This window comes from Dermochelys coriacea, chromosome 1 (genome assembly GCF_009764565.3).
Source record: "Dermochelys coriacea isolate rDerCor1 chromosome 1, rDerCor1.pri.v4, whole genome shotgun sequence".
NCBI classification, from domain to species: domain Eukaryota; kingdom Metazoa; phylum Chordata; order Testudines; family Dermochelyidae; genus Dermochelys; species Dermochelys coriacea.
Window position 1 is genome coordinate 205,756,965 of NC_050068.2, and position 18,808 is coordinate 205,775,772.

Below are 18,808 nucleotides of genomic sequence, written 5' to 3' on the forward strand. Positions count from 1 at the left end.
GTACTGGTATGGCCGCAGATAGTTCAACATGAAACATTTCAGGGTCATGCTGTGTAATTTAAAAAGTAACTTCCTCAAAAGTTCTTACTGCTGGATGACGGATATAGTATTTACAGCCCTGGAGAACTAAGGACTCCATATTTGCCCCACCCCAAGACCAGACAGTCTTGGCAGCAGCCGTGCAAGCTTTCCCACATTGCTTCCCAACAACCTGTTTCAAACATGATGGAACAGGGTCACCTTTAGAAAGCAATTCAGTCTCCATGGTCCACCGGGTCCTCAACCTTTGTGGAGAGACTCCAAACAAAGGTGTCACTTGGACTATGGACACTAGGACCTGAAGCTGCAAACTTACTTTATGCAATCAGACAGTAATGACTTCCAGTCCCGTGGACTGAGTTTGAATCAATAATGCAAGAGGATAACGATTTCATAACCCTTTCCTCCCCTCTCCCGAAGCTGATGCAGTCCATTTTTGAGAATGATCACTGGCTATACAACGGGTCCATGTTCTTGCCCCACCTCTTGATTTTACTACTGGGGGAATGGCATTTGTATGACAGAACTTTTGGCACAGTGCTTCTTCCCAGCGGAAGGCTCCTCAACGCTCACAGGCTACCTTGAGTGGTGAAGTTGAAGAGTGCAGGTTTCTCTCGCCCATTGGGTAGTTTGACATTTGGGTCCCGTAGTTCATCGAAGAAAGAGTGTGCACATGCTTCCAGGGGAGTCAGGCGGGCAGTGGGGGTGTACTCCAGCAGACGGCTACATAGTGCGATTGCTTCTGGTGGAGTGCGGGGTCGGAAGACCTACAGAAAAACAAGAGACAGATTGTTTGGGCTTGTTTCTTTTTTATTACTGCAGCAAGTCTGAGAAATTAAATTGCTCAGTGCCTAGTGAGTTGAAACTAAATGCTATTTGTGCTAATATAACGGGTCCTCAGGTATTGGGATGGGAGAATCCAGCTTCTGGGGTTGAAAAGGTTAAGTGCAAAGGATTTTGCTGTGTGAGTGAAGGTGCAATGCTAGTGAAAGGCTGCATGGGAGAGCTCAGAGAAACAACTTTAAGAATTAAAGGAAAATTCATTGATCATATGACAACAAACACACTGGATGAAATCAGCCATGAATATGATAGGGAGAGGGGTGCAAATGAGCAGGATTCACTGAAAGTTAAAATTAAAAAGGTTGCCACTGTTAATTTTGGCAGCAAACAAATGATTTTCCCCCCTAATGTGGATTTTTGCAGGCAAGTTGGTCAGATTATTGCTATGGATGACACTGTTCAAGTTTGGAAATGAACAGGTTTGGTGCAGAAAAGCTCTCTACTTCAAGTTTACAGGTGCTTCTTCTTGACATTATTGTGTTAAGTGATTCATACTAATTAACAGGGATAATTCCTGCACATTTGGAGTTTGTGATAACACTAAAAGGTGATAAGTGAGAAAGCTATTTGACTGTCTCAGAAGTTTACCTTGAGGATATAAACCACAGAGTTCACAGCATTTCTTCCTTGAAGTTGTAGTTCAGATCCTTTAAAAAATGGTCCTACATAGCCAGAATGACACCCCAAATCTGCCTTCCCCATCACATTACATTCAAGGCAAAATTGGACAGTCACATCCATGTCCTTAACACGCTGCTCGAGCAGTTTCCGTTCACTCTGTTGCACGTGGAATATAGGCCAGGAAGAAGCGTGGTGAGAGGTGGGGTGGAAGTGTTAAATTCCGATGTCAGCATTTTTGATGCAATTGAGCTAATCCAAAATGCTTTTGCACCTATGCAGGTGAACCCAAACCACCTAGCACCAAGGAATGACCTATATATCATATGCTAACTGACTGCAGCCCCAGGCACCTGGACAGGCTCTGCTTCAGTAGATTTTAAACTGAAGACATTTATGATTATATTAATTAAAATTAATCAGGTCACTGACAACAATTGACTGATTTTTTTTTTTAAACCCCTTGGTGCCCAGCTGGGTCAGGAGCACCTAAGTTAGTTCTAATGCATTCTGTACTAACTCATCATGTCAGGGAATCCTGACTCCTGGAGTCAAAGAGTTAAGGTACTAAAAGAGCAGAATTTGTTCAGGTTGCTGGGAAGATACCGTGGGCACTCCAGTAATGAAAGAAAAACCTTCTGTTTGGCACTAAAGCCCAAATGCTGTAGCCCCTGCAGTCAGTTCTAATTACTTCCATGCTTGAAGTAGCTATGTGTATATTTTTAGGGGGAAGGATAGATGGAGGTTATTTACATTCAGTGTCAAAACCCATTGTCTCCAGAGTTTGGATTACTGACCACAATACAAGGGTGGTGCAGTGGCATAAGATTCCCAAGTGACAGCCCACCGAGAACAGGACAGTCTCCTTTTATTAAATGAAGATAGAAAACAGAGAACCACTGAAATCTGCCCTTTAACAAAGGAATCCCTCTCACCCCCCACTCCCTTAAATTCTTCATCTTTCAGGTCAGTGAACCTCTGTCAACATTTATAGAATTTAAGAAACAACTGCTCAGCCTCCCTCTGGACTGGGAATGAGGCACTCAAAATAAGCAATTACTACAATAATCTATACGCCAGAAACTGAAAAACCAAAAAACCCCACACAAATACCCACCCTCCACAAATAAAGAGTAATAAAAAGTGAAACGTGTGCAGATCTACGTCTATCTAATCATTACCTTCTTGTATGACACGGGGAAAATATTCACCTGGCTGCTAGCTGATGTGTGGCTGTTTTAACCCAACTTTTCCACTTTTAGCTTTTCTCTCTCCTCTTTTCAAGACTAGCCCTAATAATTTGAAAAAATATTTAAGTACATACCCGCACTCCTGAGGTGAAATGTCCTGTTCCTGACGAGTCCTAAAGATGATAATGCAGTGAAATAATCCAAACAGGGGGAGTCAATCCAAAAGAGAATAGTCCAGCAAGGAAAAATATATCCAATATTATAAGAAATCCATGGCGTGGGGGACATAGAAAATGTTTATACAATTAGAAACTTTAAACATCACTCTCCATAGCAGCAAGTCCAACTTGACCACAGTGTATGCCAAAAAAATTGATTGTGCAATGGTGAGGCATAGTATAGAAACATTTCTATGTTAATTTATGTTCCAATGCCAGTGCGTTTACTAAAAAAATAAATAACAAAAAAAGTTGAAATCAAAATTCTAACTAGAAAGAAAAGGGTAACTGAGCTGCCATCTTAAGCAATTTGCAGTCCTCTCTGTCCTGGATATAAATGTCCATAGACAACGGGGCTGAATTAGTTTGTCTTAGTGTGTGCATCCCTCATGCACAGACTACATATTTTTCCTCTGTAAATCTGTCCCAGAGACACAATGTGAAAATTTTTTAAAAAACCAATTTATAATTTCTGCTGAAGAGAAAAGAAGAAGTTTTAATTTGTATTTGTAATTTGGCTGTTTTAAATTTGTGAGAGCTATGAGTGTATCAGGCCGCCGCGGATTATTCTCCATTTTGGATTGACTTCCCCACCAATGGATTTGTTTTGATGATGTTATCTCTTTAGGATTCTTCAGGAACTGGACATGTCTCCTCAGGAGTGAGGGTATGGACTTAATTTTCTCACTTTATTGTGGGCTTTTCCCCCTCATATCCTTGCACCCATTACTTAAAGCAAAAACCTGCATCTTTTAGCTATAGTAATTCAACACAGTTCCACCAGAAATTCTGACTAATTCGCCCACCAAGAACTACACAAAAGGGCACAACATTAAACATGAAGAGCAAGGGACAGTCACAGTTACAGGTGAAGTGCACAACAGTAAGTATGCCAACACTGAAGCACAATGGGGCACATCCTGAAAGCTGGGTGGGTGTCAGTGCTCTATTGTGCCTAAGTGCCTAAAGGACGGACGTGACTCACCATTAGCTGTGAACTCCCTCACTCTTATGTTCCTGGTGAGACAGTTAAACAGTCTTAATGTAGTTTTCAGTGAGGGAATTGATTTTAGTAAATAATCCGCGGATTATTTTTTAGTCTGCGGACTAAAATTTAGTGCACGGACTAAAATCCGGCCCGTCAGAGTAAAATCTACGTCAGTTTACAATACATCTGGGTGAAGGGGGGAAAAAAGCTAAGTTCACAAAGTAAATATAGTTGGGGAGACTAACATTTAGTATGCAGACTAAATATGGCTGGGCAAAATGCACAGCAAGGCCACAGATAGAAAAAAACAAAAACAAAAAAACAAAAACCAAAACCAAAAAACAAAACAAAAAAAACCACTGACAGGAACTTTTAAAGTGATCAAATATTACCCCACCTGCGCAGCAATTCATTTTTATAAAACGAAATTACTCCTTTTTTCAAGCTGAGATGTCCACAGTAGGGACAGACTAGTAAATTTCATTTTCAAAAATGAACATGTTTTGGAGATAAACAAATGCAAAAAATGGTCTTTACAGATAACATTTTTCAAGCAGAATTTGCACTTGTATGACTCAAACTAAATTTCCCAAAACAATCATTTTCAGGCTGAGACCTCGCTTGCCAGAATTTCAGCTACTATTGCATTTTTTATGGCTGAGTTACAAACCCCGTGAAAATTTTTGTGTACAATGCACACGTAAAGTCATCTGAACAGCCATACAGCTTTTTCCTTCCACTCTCCAATGACTCTATACTATATCAAAAAGCTGGAATACAATGCTATTTCTTCCTTTTTTCAAGTTGTTGATGTTCAAATGCTAATAAACCTTCATGGTTAAATAAGAAAACCAAGTTTGCTGCCTCTTCCAAATGGACCCTCCTTCCTAACATACACTGTGATCAACGTGCATTTCACTAATCGCTTTTCGGAGACTGGCAATCATCGTAGACCTTTCAAAAACCATTGCCAAGTTAAATGTCTCTAATATGACACCTTGTTCCATTCCTCAAAAGGTGAAAACTTTTGTGAAGTCTTTGTGCAGAAGCAGCATATTCATTTTTAATCTTCTCAATTTAAAGTAGCTGCAGTTGGTCAACAATGCTGATGACCTGCCTGATTTTAAAATCTTTCTACAGTGAGAGTGGGAAGAAAGAGGACAGATGGGGCTTAGGATGGACACACATCTTGCTTTACTCAATCAGCATTCAGCTCTCAAACCAGACCACAAGGGGTACTGGCAATGTATTGTTTTAACCAAATGGCTAGTCTGACTTTCAGTCATTGACATTCTTATAACAGACTTTTTTCCATGCACAACATGGAATTCTCTTTTTCTCTGTATAATTAAGCACCGAATCCGAGGCTTGACAATGTTACCCCAACGTGCTCGTCTATCCTCATATGTATTACAAGACATTATTTCATGCCATCAGTGACAATGTGTTTTGCATGCAGATTGTGGCAACTGTTAGCATGCTGTGACACCCAAGAAAGCAGAGGCTTATTAAAAATCACTATGGTGATATTGCATAAGAACGACCATACTGGGTCAGACCAATGGTCCACCTAGCCAAGTGTCCTCTCTTCTGACAGTGGCCAATGCCAGGTGCTTCAGAGGGAATGAACTGAACAGGCAATCCATCCCCTGTCGCCCATTCCCGGCTTCTGGCAAACAGAGTCTAGGGACATTTCAGAGCATGGTTTTGCATCCCTGCCTATCCTGGCTAATAGCCATTGATGGACTCATCTAGTCTTGGCCTTCACTGCATCCTCTGGCAAAGGTGTGTATTGTGTGAAGAAATACTTCCTTTTGTTTGTTTTAAACTTGCTGCCTCTTAATTTAATTTAGTGACCTTAGTTCATGTGTTATGAGAAGGAGTAAATAACACTTCTTTATTTATTTTCTCCATGATAGTCATGATTTTATAGATTCTCTATCATATCCCCCTTAGTTGTCTCTTTTCCAGGCTGAAAAGTCCCAGTCTTATTAATCTCTCCTCATACGGAAGCTGTTTCATACCCCTAATCATTTTTGTTGTCCTTTTCCCCAATTCCAATATATCTTTTTTGAGATGGGGCGACCACATCGTCATGCAATATTCAAGATGTAGGTGTACCATGGATTCATATAGAGGCAATATGATACTTTTTGTCTCATTATCTATCCCTTTCCTGACGATCCCAACATTCTGTTAGCTTTTTTGACTGCTGCAGCACATTGAATGGATGTTTTCAGAGAACTATCCACAATGACTTCAAGATCTCTTTCTTGAGTGGTAACAGCTAATTTATACTCCATCACTTTATATGCATGGTTGGGATTATGTTTTCCAGTGTGCATTACTTTGAATTTATTATCACTGAATTTCATCTGCCACGTTGTTGCCGAGTCACTCAGTTTTGTGAGATCCCTTTGTAAGTCTTCACAGTCTGCATGATCTTGAGTAGTATTATATTATCTCCAAATTTTGCCACCTCACTGTTTACCCCTTTTTCCAGATCATTTATTAATATGTTGAACAGTACTGGTCCCAGTACAGATCCCTGAGAGACACCAATATTTACCTAAAAAGAAAAGGAGTACTTGTGGCACCTTAGAGACTAACAAATTTACCGCTTTTCTTTTTGCGAATACAGACTAACACGGCTGCTAATCTGAAACCTGTCACTATTTACCTCTCTCCATTCACTCTTACCCTTTGTTTCCTGTCTTTAACCAGTTATTGATCTATGAGAGGACTTTCCCTCTTATCCCATGACAGCCTGCTTTGCTTAAGAGCCTCAGGTGAGGACCTTGTCAAAGGCTTTCTGAAAATCTAAGTACACTATATCACCTTTGTCCACATGCTTGTTGACCCCCCTCGAAGAATTCTAGTAGATTGGTGAGGCAAAAAAACATGTTGACTCTTCCCCAACAAATTGTGTTCATCTGTGTGTCGGATAATTCTGTTTTTTACTATAGTTTCAACCAATTTGCCTGGTACTGAAGTTAGGCTTACTGGCCTGTAATTGCCAGGATCACCTCTGGAGCCTTTTAAAAAAACCTGGCATCACATTAGCTATCCTCCAGTCATCTGGTACAGAACGTTAGGTCAAGTTTCTGACATCACCGTTAAGCATTTATCTTCACCTTCAAGAGTTCATAGGTTTTCCCAAGAAGCACCAACACAGATCCAGGCTCATATTTGTTGTACAACTCCTCAGAGTCTGTCTGCTAATTTTTAATAGTCAATGTGGTGGAATCGGGAGGGAAGAGAACAACATTTTATCCAAGTCTCTTTGGAAAGATTTTTATATTAGATCAACAGAGCAAGCTTCTTCCCCACCCACTCCTTCCAAAAGCCTGAATGTTCAACTAGTTGCTAATTTTCTTTTGCTAGATGTAGTAAGTGCAAAAATCCCATTGAAAAAAGTGACATTTTGGCATGCATTTGTTTGGGTTTTTACACTCTGGACTGGTGCTGTGTTTGGTTTAACAAGAAAGGAGAAATGATAAACTTTCAGAGGAAAATTACTTAATGTGTGCAGCATTTTTTTGGTTTGTTTTATAAATGCCATATTTGCAGCCCTGGAGACTGCAGGCATCTATCCAAAGAACAGGTGCGATATAGTAGCATTGTAAGCTTCCCTGCTTCTCCACTATACCCCACTATACAATTATCACTCTTACCCCTAACTTGGAGGAATCATTTTATAGAGGGCAGTTCAGTATCTTTCATCACTGTGTCTGTCAAGACTGTCTATGAGGATGTCAATTATGAAGTGTTTAAGAGATCAATTCATTTCACACAGGCCACCAAAGAAGCTGTCAGCTAGTAACAGCTTTCAGTTGCTACAGTTGGAGGCCACATTCGAACTCGTACTCTAAAAATGAATGGCTCAGGATTGCATTATCAGTTCCCTGACACATCTACTCCCTATTTGATAAAGTTCTGTGAAGATTAAGGATTCAGCACCACTGATCTCACTAGAAGGAAGGAAATTTATCAAGGTTTCCCACACACTTCTATCAGAATTGAGAGAGAAGGTGGATGAGGTAATATCTTACACTGGATCAACTTTTGTCGGTGAGGGAGACAAGCTTTTTAGCTTACACGGAGCAAATCTGAATGGAAAACCCTTTATTACACATTAGGGCTAACCATTTTCTCTGAGGGTTTCTTTGATGATACTGGGGCGCTGACTTTAAAAGCAATTTCACAGTGTAACTATCACAATTCTAGAACAAAAAGCAACTCTCAAAAGCTCCCACTAAGAGAAGTGTAATTTTAAAAGACTTCCAGTAAACAAACCACATTCACAGAAAAAAATGCAAATGAAAAAAAGATCTATAAGGATGGCAGTGTTAGAGTTGAGCTTCAGTCAACACAAGGAAATTCAAAGTTAAGGTTGAAGTTTTGTCCCCTGAATGAACCAGTCATTGTATTTTGGAACTGCAGAAGAATTTGAAAACTACTCCAAAGACAATTTTCTGAAATACTGTTCCTGGATGACTCTCTGAGGTACATAATGCCTGCAACATGATGAAAATATTTTTTTAAAAGGGTTAAAACAAGAAACCTTCTTAAGGACACCCCCTCCCCCCCGCCCATGGTGCATTTTGAACATATAAGTTATTTCCCCCTTTGTTTTAAAAATTTAATATTTAATACTTTGAGGAGTATTCTTGGATGAAACATTATAGAAAGTGCTTTGCAAGTCATAAAATGCCTGTGAGATACCATTCTTTATACTCAGATAGGAAAAAATGAGGTAGAGAGTGAGTGTTACAGGCCCAATCTGCAAAGGTACTTAGGCACTCATAGTTTTACTTCCACAGCAATTCACAAAATTCCTGCTGAACCCTGTAGGTGCCTACACTCACTTGGCACTTAAGTTTTCAGAGCAAAAGTTCCTTTGGAGCCTAAATTTCTAGCATTACTGCCTCAACTCTAGGCACCAGACACTTATTTCCCACCTAAGCCCCCAATTCACAAACATGAAGTGGGGGGAGGAAGGAAGGGGGGAAGATAGGCACTCATCCACCTAAGTCACGTGTAGGGCCTGATCCACTAGGTGCGCTCAGAAGCCGCCTACCAGATTGGGTCCCATTCAAAACCCAGCCAGTCAGAGGGAGAGCTGGGGGATGGTGCCCAATTTGTAACTTTTAGCCTACAGGTCAGAACACTTGCCTGGGATGTCAGAGACCCAATTCCCTCCTCTGCCAGAAGAGAAGAGAGGATTTGAACAGGGGTCTCCCACCTCTCAGGGGAGTGCCCTAACCAGGGAGCTATGGGAGATTGTGGCATGCTGCTCCCTCAGTCACTCCTGTTGAACCTGTTCCTCTTTGGATAACAAAAGATTGATTGGAGCAGCGAGACTGGACCCTGGGTCTCCCACCTCCCACGTAGGTGCCCTAATCACAGGGCTACTGAGTCATTTTCACTCTCTCTGAGAGGATCCAGGCTTAAGTGACTTACAAGTAAGTCAGTACAGGACTGGGATCAGAACCAGAATCTTGAGTTGCATACTTAATCTCCAATCAACAGACCACAAACTTGTGACTGGATCATTTCCATAGTATGTTTTACTTTTGCCAAGTTCTCAAAGAAATATTCATTACCCAGTACGCTGTTCAGCTTCTGCCAAATCTTAAATGAAAATGATATAAAGTAAGAAAAGAATTCCTTTTTTATATTTCAGTTAGGACACTCAATCTGAACTGCTCAGAGCCTTTCCAGGAAAGGCACAATCATTGGCTGAGAAGCACTAAACTATATGTGCTGCAATATAAAGGCAAAGCAGGAAGTAAATTACAGAGGACATTTCACACCAAACTTTGAATTTCCTTGTTCATGAGGACGCAAGTCACATCTTTAATATTATAGTAATTAACAAAAAAAATTGAATGGTGTATTTTTTTTTTTTGTTACACACCCAAAAAACTGGCAATTTCTTTTTGACAGTATTGGGCAGGAAAAGGATAATTTCTTACCTGACAATTTAGTTTGTTTTACATCACTCTAAAGGAACAGGTGGAAACAGGAAACTCACTGACAAAATCATTGTCCCCTACACACAAAGTAGGATGGCCTGAACTTCCCAGTAAAACTTAAGTGGTTTTTTTACTTATTTCAAATACTGTTATTTTCACCGTTAGACTAAAAAGCAGGGGCAAAATAACTATGGAAATATGGCACAGCCATAACGGATTATGAAAAATGGGAGAGGTGAACTGTTGAAGAATTATGAAAAGCTACATTATTTTGGAAGAAATAATCAGTCTCCATTACTCTCTTACATCTGTACAGACAAATGAGACATACTTTTAACCACAGGAAGTATAGCAGAATTTGCCTTTTTAACTTAATGTAATGTAGGCCAATTTATAAGATTATTGACAAAAGAATACAACAAAATGTAGAACTAAATTATTTATGTCCCATCAACATTTTTATATCAATTAGAATGAGAATGAACAGAATGAATAATCTATTTGATTGTTTGATAATCTCCCCCCAAAACTATAGTCTGAACATGAATTTTGGAAGCTGTAGAAGCAGAACAGAATCTGTATAAATCCTGGGAGAAAGTGAGGATAGCAACAGAGTGAAGGAAAGGTGACAGCAATAGAGAGAGATAGCTAGTACCAGCAAGAGGAGAGAGAAAAACTCACAGATGAGACTGTACTATTTGACCTCAAATCCAGACTGAGGGGATAAGAACAAGGCTAGCCTGCAGCTAACACGAAAGATCCCAAGTTCCAGGATCAGTCATTAGCATACTATTTAAATGTGCATACATAGAAAGAGGAAAGCTAGTAAGAAAATATGTTTACAATAATAAAGTACTTTGGCAAACACTTTATTCTGGTATTAGTTCTCCACTGTACTATATGAAGAATGTCAAGTATCAGAGGGTATAATAATATATATAATAATAATGCCTGAATCTGTAATTCTCAGTCCATGCATCTGAAGAAGTGGGTTTTTTACCCACGAAAGTTTATGCCCAAATATATCTATTAGTCTTTAAGGTGCCACCAGACTTCTTGTTATATGAAGAACGCATTCCTAAAGACAGCATCCACCAACCTAGTCTATAATGCCTCCTGAATGTTTACACAGATGGCCAGATTACTATCCTGCACAGCTCCAAAATGAAAACCAGGATGTGCCAATAACCTCGGAGAAATATCAGAAGGGCTCAATCCCAGCAATACAAGATTCCTGGATGCAGTTTACCTTAAGTCGTAACTATCCTCTCTAGTCATATAAACTAATTATTAACTTATAAATAGATAAATTCATGGAGGATAGGTTCATCAATGGCTATTAGCTGCGATGGTCATGGATACAACCCCATGGTCCGGGTGTCCCTAAACCTCCAACTGCCAGAAGCTGGGACTGGAAAACAGAGGATGATCACTAGAAATTGCCCTGTTCTGTTCATTCCCTCTGAAGCATCTGCAACTGGCCACTATTGGAAAACAGGATACTGAGGTAGATGGACCATTTGAGTCAGTGTGGCCGCACTTATGTTCTTAGGGGCTTGCTCACAGGGAAGGAAAAACTGCTTCATAAATTATGTGAAAATCAGAGAGCATCTTAGAGGTATGGGAATAGACCTTAACCCGTGCCTACTACTACTTTGCTGTGAAGGAAGACAATCCCCTTCAAAAACAGAACTTGGTCTCTTGTACTCTTTTCATTTTTCATTTCCACTACCAAAATGACTTGTCCATTGTCATCAAACCACTGGCCTGAAGATTCTGGGGGCAGTTAATGAGATTACTCTTTGGAGCACACCCAAATTTAATAGACTACTGTTTTATGTGAGAAAATTGACTTCACATGTGAAAGTTTTGCAAGGGATAGTTATCCCAAGATACCAGAAAGACTAGGATCACTATAAATAACACCACATGCCAAAAGATAGTGTGCACATTCTGGTGCATTTTACCACCTATAACTAGGGCTCCGTGTCTGTCATGAAAGTCATGGATTCCATGACTTTCCATGACCTCTGTGACTTCTGCAAGGGACAGTGTGGCTGACCCCAAGGCTGCCCAAGCAGCTGGCTCTGGGGCCAGCTGCTCAGATGGCCCCCTCAGGACAACCACACAAGCTGCTGCTCCGGCAGTCCCGGACAGTGGTCCTGGGCCAACTGGAGTAGCCATGGTGTGCTGGTCTGGGCAGTGGTCCCCCACCAGCTGGAGCAGCCACGGTCCATTGGACTGGGCAACAATCCCCTGCCGGCCGGAGCAGCTGCGGTCCCCAGCAGCTGGTGCTGCTGGCCCTGGGTGCCCCCCCAGTAGCATCCCCCCAGATTTAATCACAGGTATTTTTAATATAAAAGTCAGACAGGTCAAAGATCGTGAATTTTTGTTTACTGCCCATGACTTGTTCTAAAAATACCCATGACTAAATCATAGCCTTACCTATAACCAATATAAACATCAGTCATCCTCACAACAATCCTGTGTGGTAGAAAGAATTATCTCAATTTTATAGAGATGGAAGTACAGCAGTCAGGTTAAATGATTTGACTAAAGCAACAAAGACCATACCTCTCACATGACTGTGCTACCCTCATGGCCAGAAGTCACACTGGTAGCTCAGTAGAGAAGCTAGCTCTGCTGTAGGCAGCTGGCTGGGAAGGAGCTTCCAATGACCCATCAGTAGCAACCTGGACAGCAGAGTCCCCACACCAATAAAATGACCAAGGGTCCATGCAGAAATCAAGAGAGCTGTGACTATGGTATACGTGCAGCCTAGTGATTAGCCTTCAACAACTATTAAGGGATTGTAAATAACCTGTGATTCTCAGGAAATACTGAAGACAAGCTTTCAACCCTAGCAACTGGTTTACAATGGGGAAAAGAGCAAGACTTTTAAAAAATAAAAGCTGAGACTGGCTCTGGCATTTGTTTGTTTCTCAGAGCAGGAATGGGCTGGTGACCATAACCTTCATCAGTGCAAAGGCCAGGTCCATATCTAACCATGTGAGCCATCTTTCAGACTTCTCAGGGAATGGTTCAGAAAGAGGGTGCGTGCTGTCTCCATCTACAGGCGCTGCCCACGCAGCAGCGGAGTTGGCGCTCGGGCAGAGCGCAGAGCCCCTTGTCCACACCTCCGCCTAGGGACATGCTGGCCACTTCTGGGGAGCTGTGCGGAACCAGATAGGGAGCCTGCCAGCCCCACCACCTCTCCCCCCAGCATCAGCAGTGCCACCAGGCCACCTCCCCGCCCAAGCACCCAGGGTTCCTCCTCCTCCTCCTCCCCCAGAGTACACAAGATTTAGTAAGGGGTCTATGGTACAAGCCATGGACAGATCATGGATAGTAAACAAAAATTCATGGCCTGTGACCAGTCCATGACTTGTACTAAAAATACCCACGACTAAAATGTAGCCTTACTTATAACTACATTCGTGTCCGGGGGGGGGGGGGGCAGATTGGGGAGCACTGGCACTTGCAGGAAGGAAGCGTTCAATTAAACAGTTTCAAGAATCTCCAACATATGGATGCAAACCTACAGTCCCTATCCATGTCAATACTCTACTTAGTGATATTATACTGAGTTTACATAGATGAGAGGTCTTTAAATAAAACTATATCTACTGGGTTTATGTGCTCTCCTCAGTGAAGGGAAGGTGGCATAATGGAGAGGTGGTACCATATTTATCAGATGAATATCACAGGAAAACATCAAGAATAAGGATTGTACAGTAAAAGTCCATGGGTAATATGATTTTAAGTGGAGTTTATCCATGTACAGGGAACTGAGTGTAGTGCTAAGAAGTTTAAAACAGTCACAATTCTGAGGCCCATATGGCCATTACTATCTAGAGATTGTGTTAAATGCATTAGAAATATCCAAGACAACTGTTCCCAGCCCCGAAGACCTTGTAATCTAAATACACAAAAAGAAAAGGAGTACTTGTGGCACCTTAGAGACTAACAAATTTATTAGAGCATAAGCTTTCGTGAGCTACAGCTCACTTCATGTTTTCCACCAAATGCATCCGATGAAGTGAGCTGTAGCTCACGAAAGCTTATGCTCTAATAAATTTGTTAGTCTCTAAGGTGCCACAAGTACTCCTTTTCTTTTTGCGAATACAGACTAACACGGCTGCTACTCTGTAATCTAAATACAGTAACTCCTCAATGAACGTTGTAGTTGTGTTCCTGAAAAATGCTACTTTAAGCAAAACGATGTTAAGTGAATCCAATTTCCCCATAAGAATTAATGTAAATGGGGGGGTTAGGTTCCAGGGAAATTTTTTTCAGATGCCAAAAACTATATTTTTATATATATATTATATATATACACACACACACACACACACACACACACACTATAAGTTTTAAACAATTTAATACTGTACACAGCAATGATGATTATGAAGCTTGGTTGAGGTGGTGGAGTCAGAGGGTGAAAAGGGTGGGATATTTCCCGGGAAATGCCTTCGTGCTAAATGATGAACTAGCACTCGGCTGAGCCCTCACGGGTTAACACATTATTGTTAATGTATCCTCACAATCTACAAGGCAGCACAAATGGAGGGAGGGGAGATAGCATGGCAGACAGAGACACACCCTGTGTGGCGGGGGGGGGGGGGAGAGAGAGAGAGAGAGAGAGAGATATGCGCATTGCCCCTTTAAGTCACTGACCCCACTGTAAGTATATTGCCTTTTTAAGTAGATCAGCAAGTTGAGACTGCAGCTGCTACCAGAAAGCTCTCTCCGTCCTGAGCCCTGTCGTGTCCCTCCTCCCCCACTCTATGGAGATGGGGTAAGAAGGAGCAGGGGACACCCTGACATTAGCCCCCCCCCCCCACATCTCACAGCAAGCAGAAGGCTCCCGGCAGCAGCTCCAAGGCAGAGGGCAGGAGCAGCACATGGCAGTGGGGGGAGGGACAGCTGAACTGCCAGCAATTGATAGCCTGCTGGGACACATGGAACTTTTAGGGGAGTGGGGAGCTGATAGGGGGCTGCCGGTCCACCCTGGCTCCAAGCCCCCACTAGCTAGCTCCAAAGGGCTGCTCTTCCTGCAAGCAGCAGACAAAGCAGGCAGCTGCCAAACAACGTTATAAGGGAGCATTGCACAACTTTAAATGAGCATGTTCTCTAATTGATCAGCAACGTAACAACGTTAACCAGGACAACTTTAAGTGAGGAGTTACTGTAGATGACACAAAGACCAAAATTTGAGAGCATGGCAGAAAGTGTTATGTAACACAAGATTATTTAATTCAAGTCTGCAATGTTTTAAAAATATCTTCCTTCATTCCCCTTGCCTATTTTACTTATTTATCTTTATTATAAATTATCTTTTTATATTTACTTTATGATTAAGAGTTTGTAACCTTTATTCAACATGGTATACACAATAGATACCTCCTCCCCCCTTCTTAATGTTTTTATCTCCAACGTAGTTTTATTAAACTAATTCTTTCCTAAAATGGTTTAGCTCTTTCCTATGACTAATCCTTTCCCATTGGTTAATTCTCTTAACAAATTCCTATTTATGCTGTTACCTATAGTTATTAATCCTTATTCAATACCCCTACTCTGCTCCCAACTCTTTCAGAAATCACAGATAACAGAAGATACCATTATGATAATCTAGTCTGACCTCCAGTACATAACACAGACCACAGGATCTCCCTGAATTCCTCTTTGAACTGGAGTGTACCTTTTAGAAAAACATCCAATCTTAATTTAAAAGTCCTCAGTGATGCAGAATCCACCACAACCTTTGGTAATGTTTCCAATGATTATTTACTCTATTAAAAATATGTGTCTTATTTTTAGTCTGAATTTGCCTGGATTCAACTTCAGCCATTGGAACTTGTTATACCTTTGTCTGCAAGATGGGAGAGTCCTTTATTATCAAATATTTATTCCCTATCTTGGTATTTACAAGTTGGTATTCTATGGTATTCTATGGCAATCACCCTTTAAACTTCTTTGTTATGCTAAACAGTTTGAGCTTCTTGAGTCTTCACTATAAGACATTTAATCATTCTCATGGCTCTTCTTTGAACGCTGTCCAATTTATCAGCATCCTTTTTGAATTGTGGGCGCCAGAACTGAACATAGTATTCCAGCAGTGGTTGCACCACTGCCAAATACAGAGGTAATAGAAACTCCCTATTCCTATCCAATATTCCCATTTTGTTTCTACTTCCAGGAATCAAATTAGCCCTTTAAATCATAGCGCTGCACTGGGAGCTTATGTTCAGCTGATGATCCTCCATGAGCTCCAAAGCTTTTTCAGAGTCCCTGCTTCGCAGGATAGAGTCCCTCATCCTGTAAATACAGCCTGACTTTTTGCTCCTCATTTTTTAGTGAGTAACTTCTCATTTGGACATATTAAAACCATTATTGTTTGCTTGTGCCCAGCCTGACCAAGTGATTGCTCTGTATCAGTGGCCTGTGCTCTTTCGTATTTACCACTCCCGCAAACTTTATCGATGATTTCATGTTTTCTTCCAAGTAAAGATAAAACTCTTAAATAGTGTAGGGCCAAGAACTAATACTTGTTGCCAAAATGCTAGCTTGTCTACAACTTTGCCTATCTCCAACCATGTGCAATCCAGCCCAAGAAGACAGATGACTTGGCCAAACTCATTTGGTCCCATGAACATTTCTGAATTTTTGATTAAATAAGGGGCAATCCCAGTCCCACATGCAGTGGAATATGGAGGCTAAATGGGCCCAGTGCAGGAAAACCCCTCTACATTTTGTCTGTTTCAGAGTATAAACAGTTTTAAACTTTGTTTTATTTAGTACTGCTTCTAGATCTACTATTCCTATCTCTTCTGCAGGGATCTTGAGCTAACATTTTCGAAAGTAACTAATGTCTGAGTGCCCAACTGACAGGGCTTGCACTTGATTTGTGAGAAGTGGCAAACTTCAGCAAGACCTGTTGTGGCTGCACTGTCTGATTTAGGTCTTTGCAAGTATAAATGTACTTTCTAAATCATTTTTTGTCTATTCTGTCATTAACATTTAATCTCCTGATAAAACTGTATGTTTTTTTCTGCAGAGGTAGTTGTCCATAGTACCCATTCTTATGATTCTAGGGAGATCTACTTTTAATCTGGTTTTGTCCTACCATTCACTGTCTAAAGAACATTCTGACTCTTGGCAGCAGTCTCAACTGGCAACCAAAATCTTGGGATGCTGATGACAATCATTCAATAAGGAGCACCTAATGTTCTCAGACCCAGACCAGGTTATTACATGAAGGCCACCATAGATCCCAGAGCTTTGATGCAGAAAAGTTTTGAAGTTCTGCTTCTGATTTCAGTTTACGGTGGCACATGCCATGAGAAATTTTGCTCCTGAAATTGATCAAGGAAGATTCTCAGCTACTGCAAAAATGAAGCAACATTAAAGGCATTCCGCACTCCATTCACCATCCATCTATGATTTCCCAGAAGATCCAGCATAGTTGAGTGCAGGTTCCCATGGATAAGCCAATCATCTAGAGAAGAGGCTAGACAACATCTAGATAGATACGTGACTAAAGAGGCCTTTGTGCAGGCTCACATTTGGAGATTGGGAAATGTATTAGAAACAACTGCTAAACTGAATCAGAATTCCTTGTACTGGAAATATTTCCTTGGGCTCAGAATCACAAGAATTTCAACTGACCCGTTAGAAGGAGATATGGAGGTAGCATCTAGAACAGGGGCGGCCAACCTGTGGCTCCGGAGTTGCATGCGGCTCTTCAGAGGTTAATATGCGGCTCCTTACCTAGGCACTGATTCTGGGGTTGGAGCTATAGATGCTAACTTTCCAATGTTCTGGGAGGTGCTCACTGCTCAACTCCCTGCTCTGCCCCAACCCCTAATCCCAAGGCCCTTACCCTTATCTTGCTGTGCCCTCTTCCCCCCCCCCCCCAGCTTCCTGAGCACATGAAACAGCTGATTGCGGCGAGAGGGAGCAGTAGGCACTGATTATTGGAGGCTGCCGGCAGGCAGGAGGCGCTGGGAGCTGGGGAGTGGATAGGGGGCTACTGACATATTACTGTGGCTCTTTGGCAATGTACATTCTGGCTCCTTTTCAGGCTCAGGTTGGCCACCCCGATCTAGAAGGCATATAGTACAAAGAAATGCTCCCATTTCACAACTTAAAAATGGACAGCAGAAGGATCCAGTCAGAAACTCAACACCATCACCATTTATGCTGTTCAGAGACAGCAGTGGATGCAAGTCTCGCATCCCTCAGTATTATGAAACAGAGGATACCTGAAAAGTCACCTGCATCTGAAAATGGTTCTACATTTACAGTATAGCTGTTTTCAAGGGCAAGGTTCTTACATGCTGAAGTGTTTCCCACCCCCATGGGTCTAATCTTGTCAGAACATCCTCACGCAATAGTTTCAAGACACTAATTCAAAGATGTGCAGATCCTCACCAACAGAAATTAATCTGTCAGACTTTTTTTTTCTGATGTGTATCTAAACCTCTGCAAACCTTAAGTAATATGTGAAATAGATGTACTGGAGGCTCAGTTTCATTCTATGTGTATTAACACAAAAGGATCTGAAGAAAAAATTGAGACAATTATACTGAAAAGAAGTTTTGAATAAAAGTATGGCTGAAATCCCAACAATTAATTCTCAAGCTGCTGTGGTTTCAATATCGCAAGAGAGATTGACTGCAGAGATCTGCAGTGACTTTATATTCTTTTCTTATCCAAATAAATGCTAGCCTTCAAACGAAGAGTAGTCAGTCTAACCTTTAGAGGCTGGGTTGACTAAGCTGCGTTTAAGACATATAGGTCTAAGAGTGATGCTCAGACATAGTGCTTCTTGATACGGTACTGATAAGGATGTAAACATATACACTATGAAGGAGACAGGAAATTTTAGATTTAGTAGAGTCTAAACCATTTCAGGATCATCAGGGTGCT

At 41.3% G+C, this 18,808-nt stretch overlaps 1 protein-coding gene across 6 annotated transcripts in view; it reads right to left on the reverse strand.

Annotated features, from left to right (window-relative positions):
• Positions 1–18,808, reverse strand: part of GSK3B (glycogen synthase kinase 3 beta) — a 184,074-nt gene that overhangs the window by 19,801 nt on the left and 145,465 nt on the right. For 3 of the 6 annotated variants that reach the window (XM_043512581.1, XM_043512550.1, XM_043512558.1), the window contains exons 8-9: positions 2,825–2,863; positions 620–806 (exon numbers count right to left, since the gene is read on the reverse strand). In XM_043512581.1, the coding sequence (XP_043368516.1) occupies positions 620–806; positions 2,825–2,863 (226 nt within the window). The remainder of the gene's footprint in view (positions 1–619; positions 807–2,824; positions 2,864–18,808) is intronic. The other 3 variants (XM_043512569.1, XM_043512573.1, XM_043512565.1) reach the window with 1 other exon arrangement.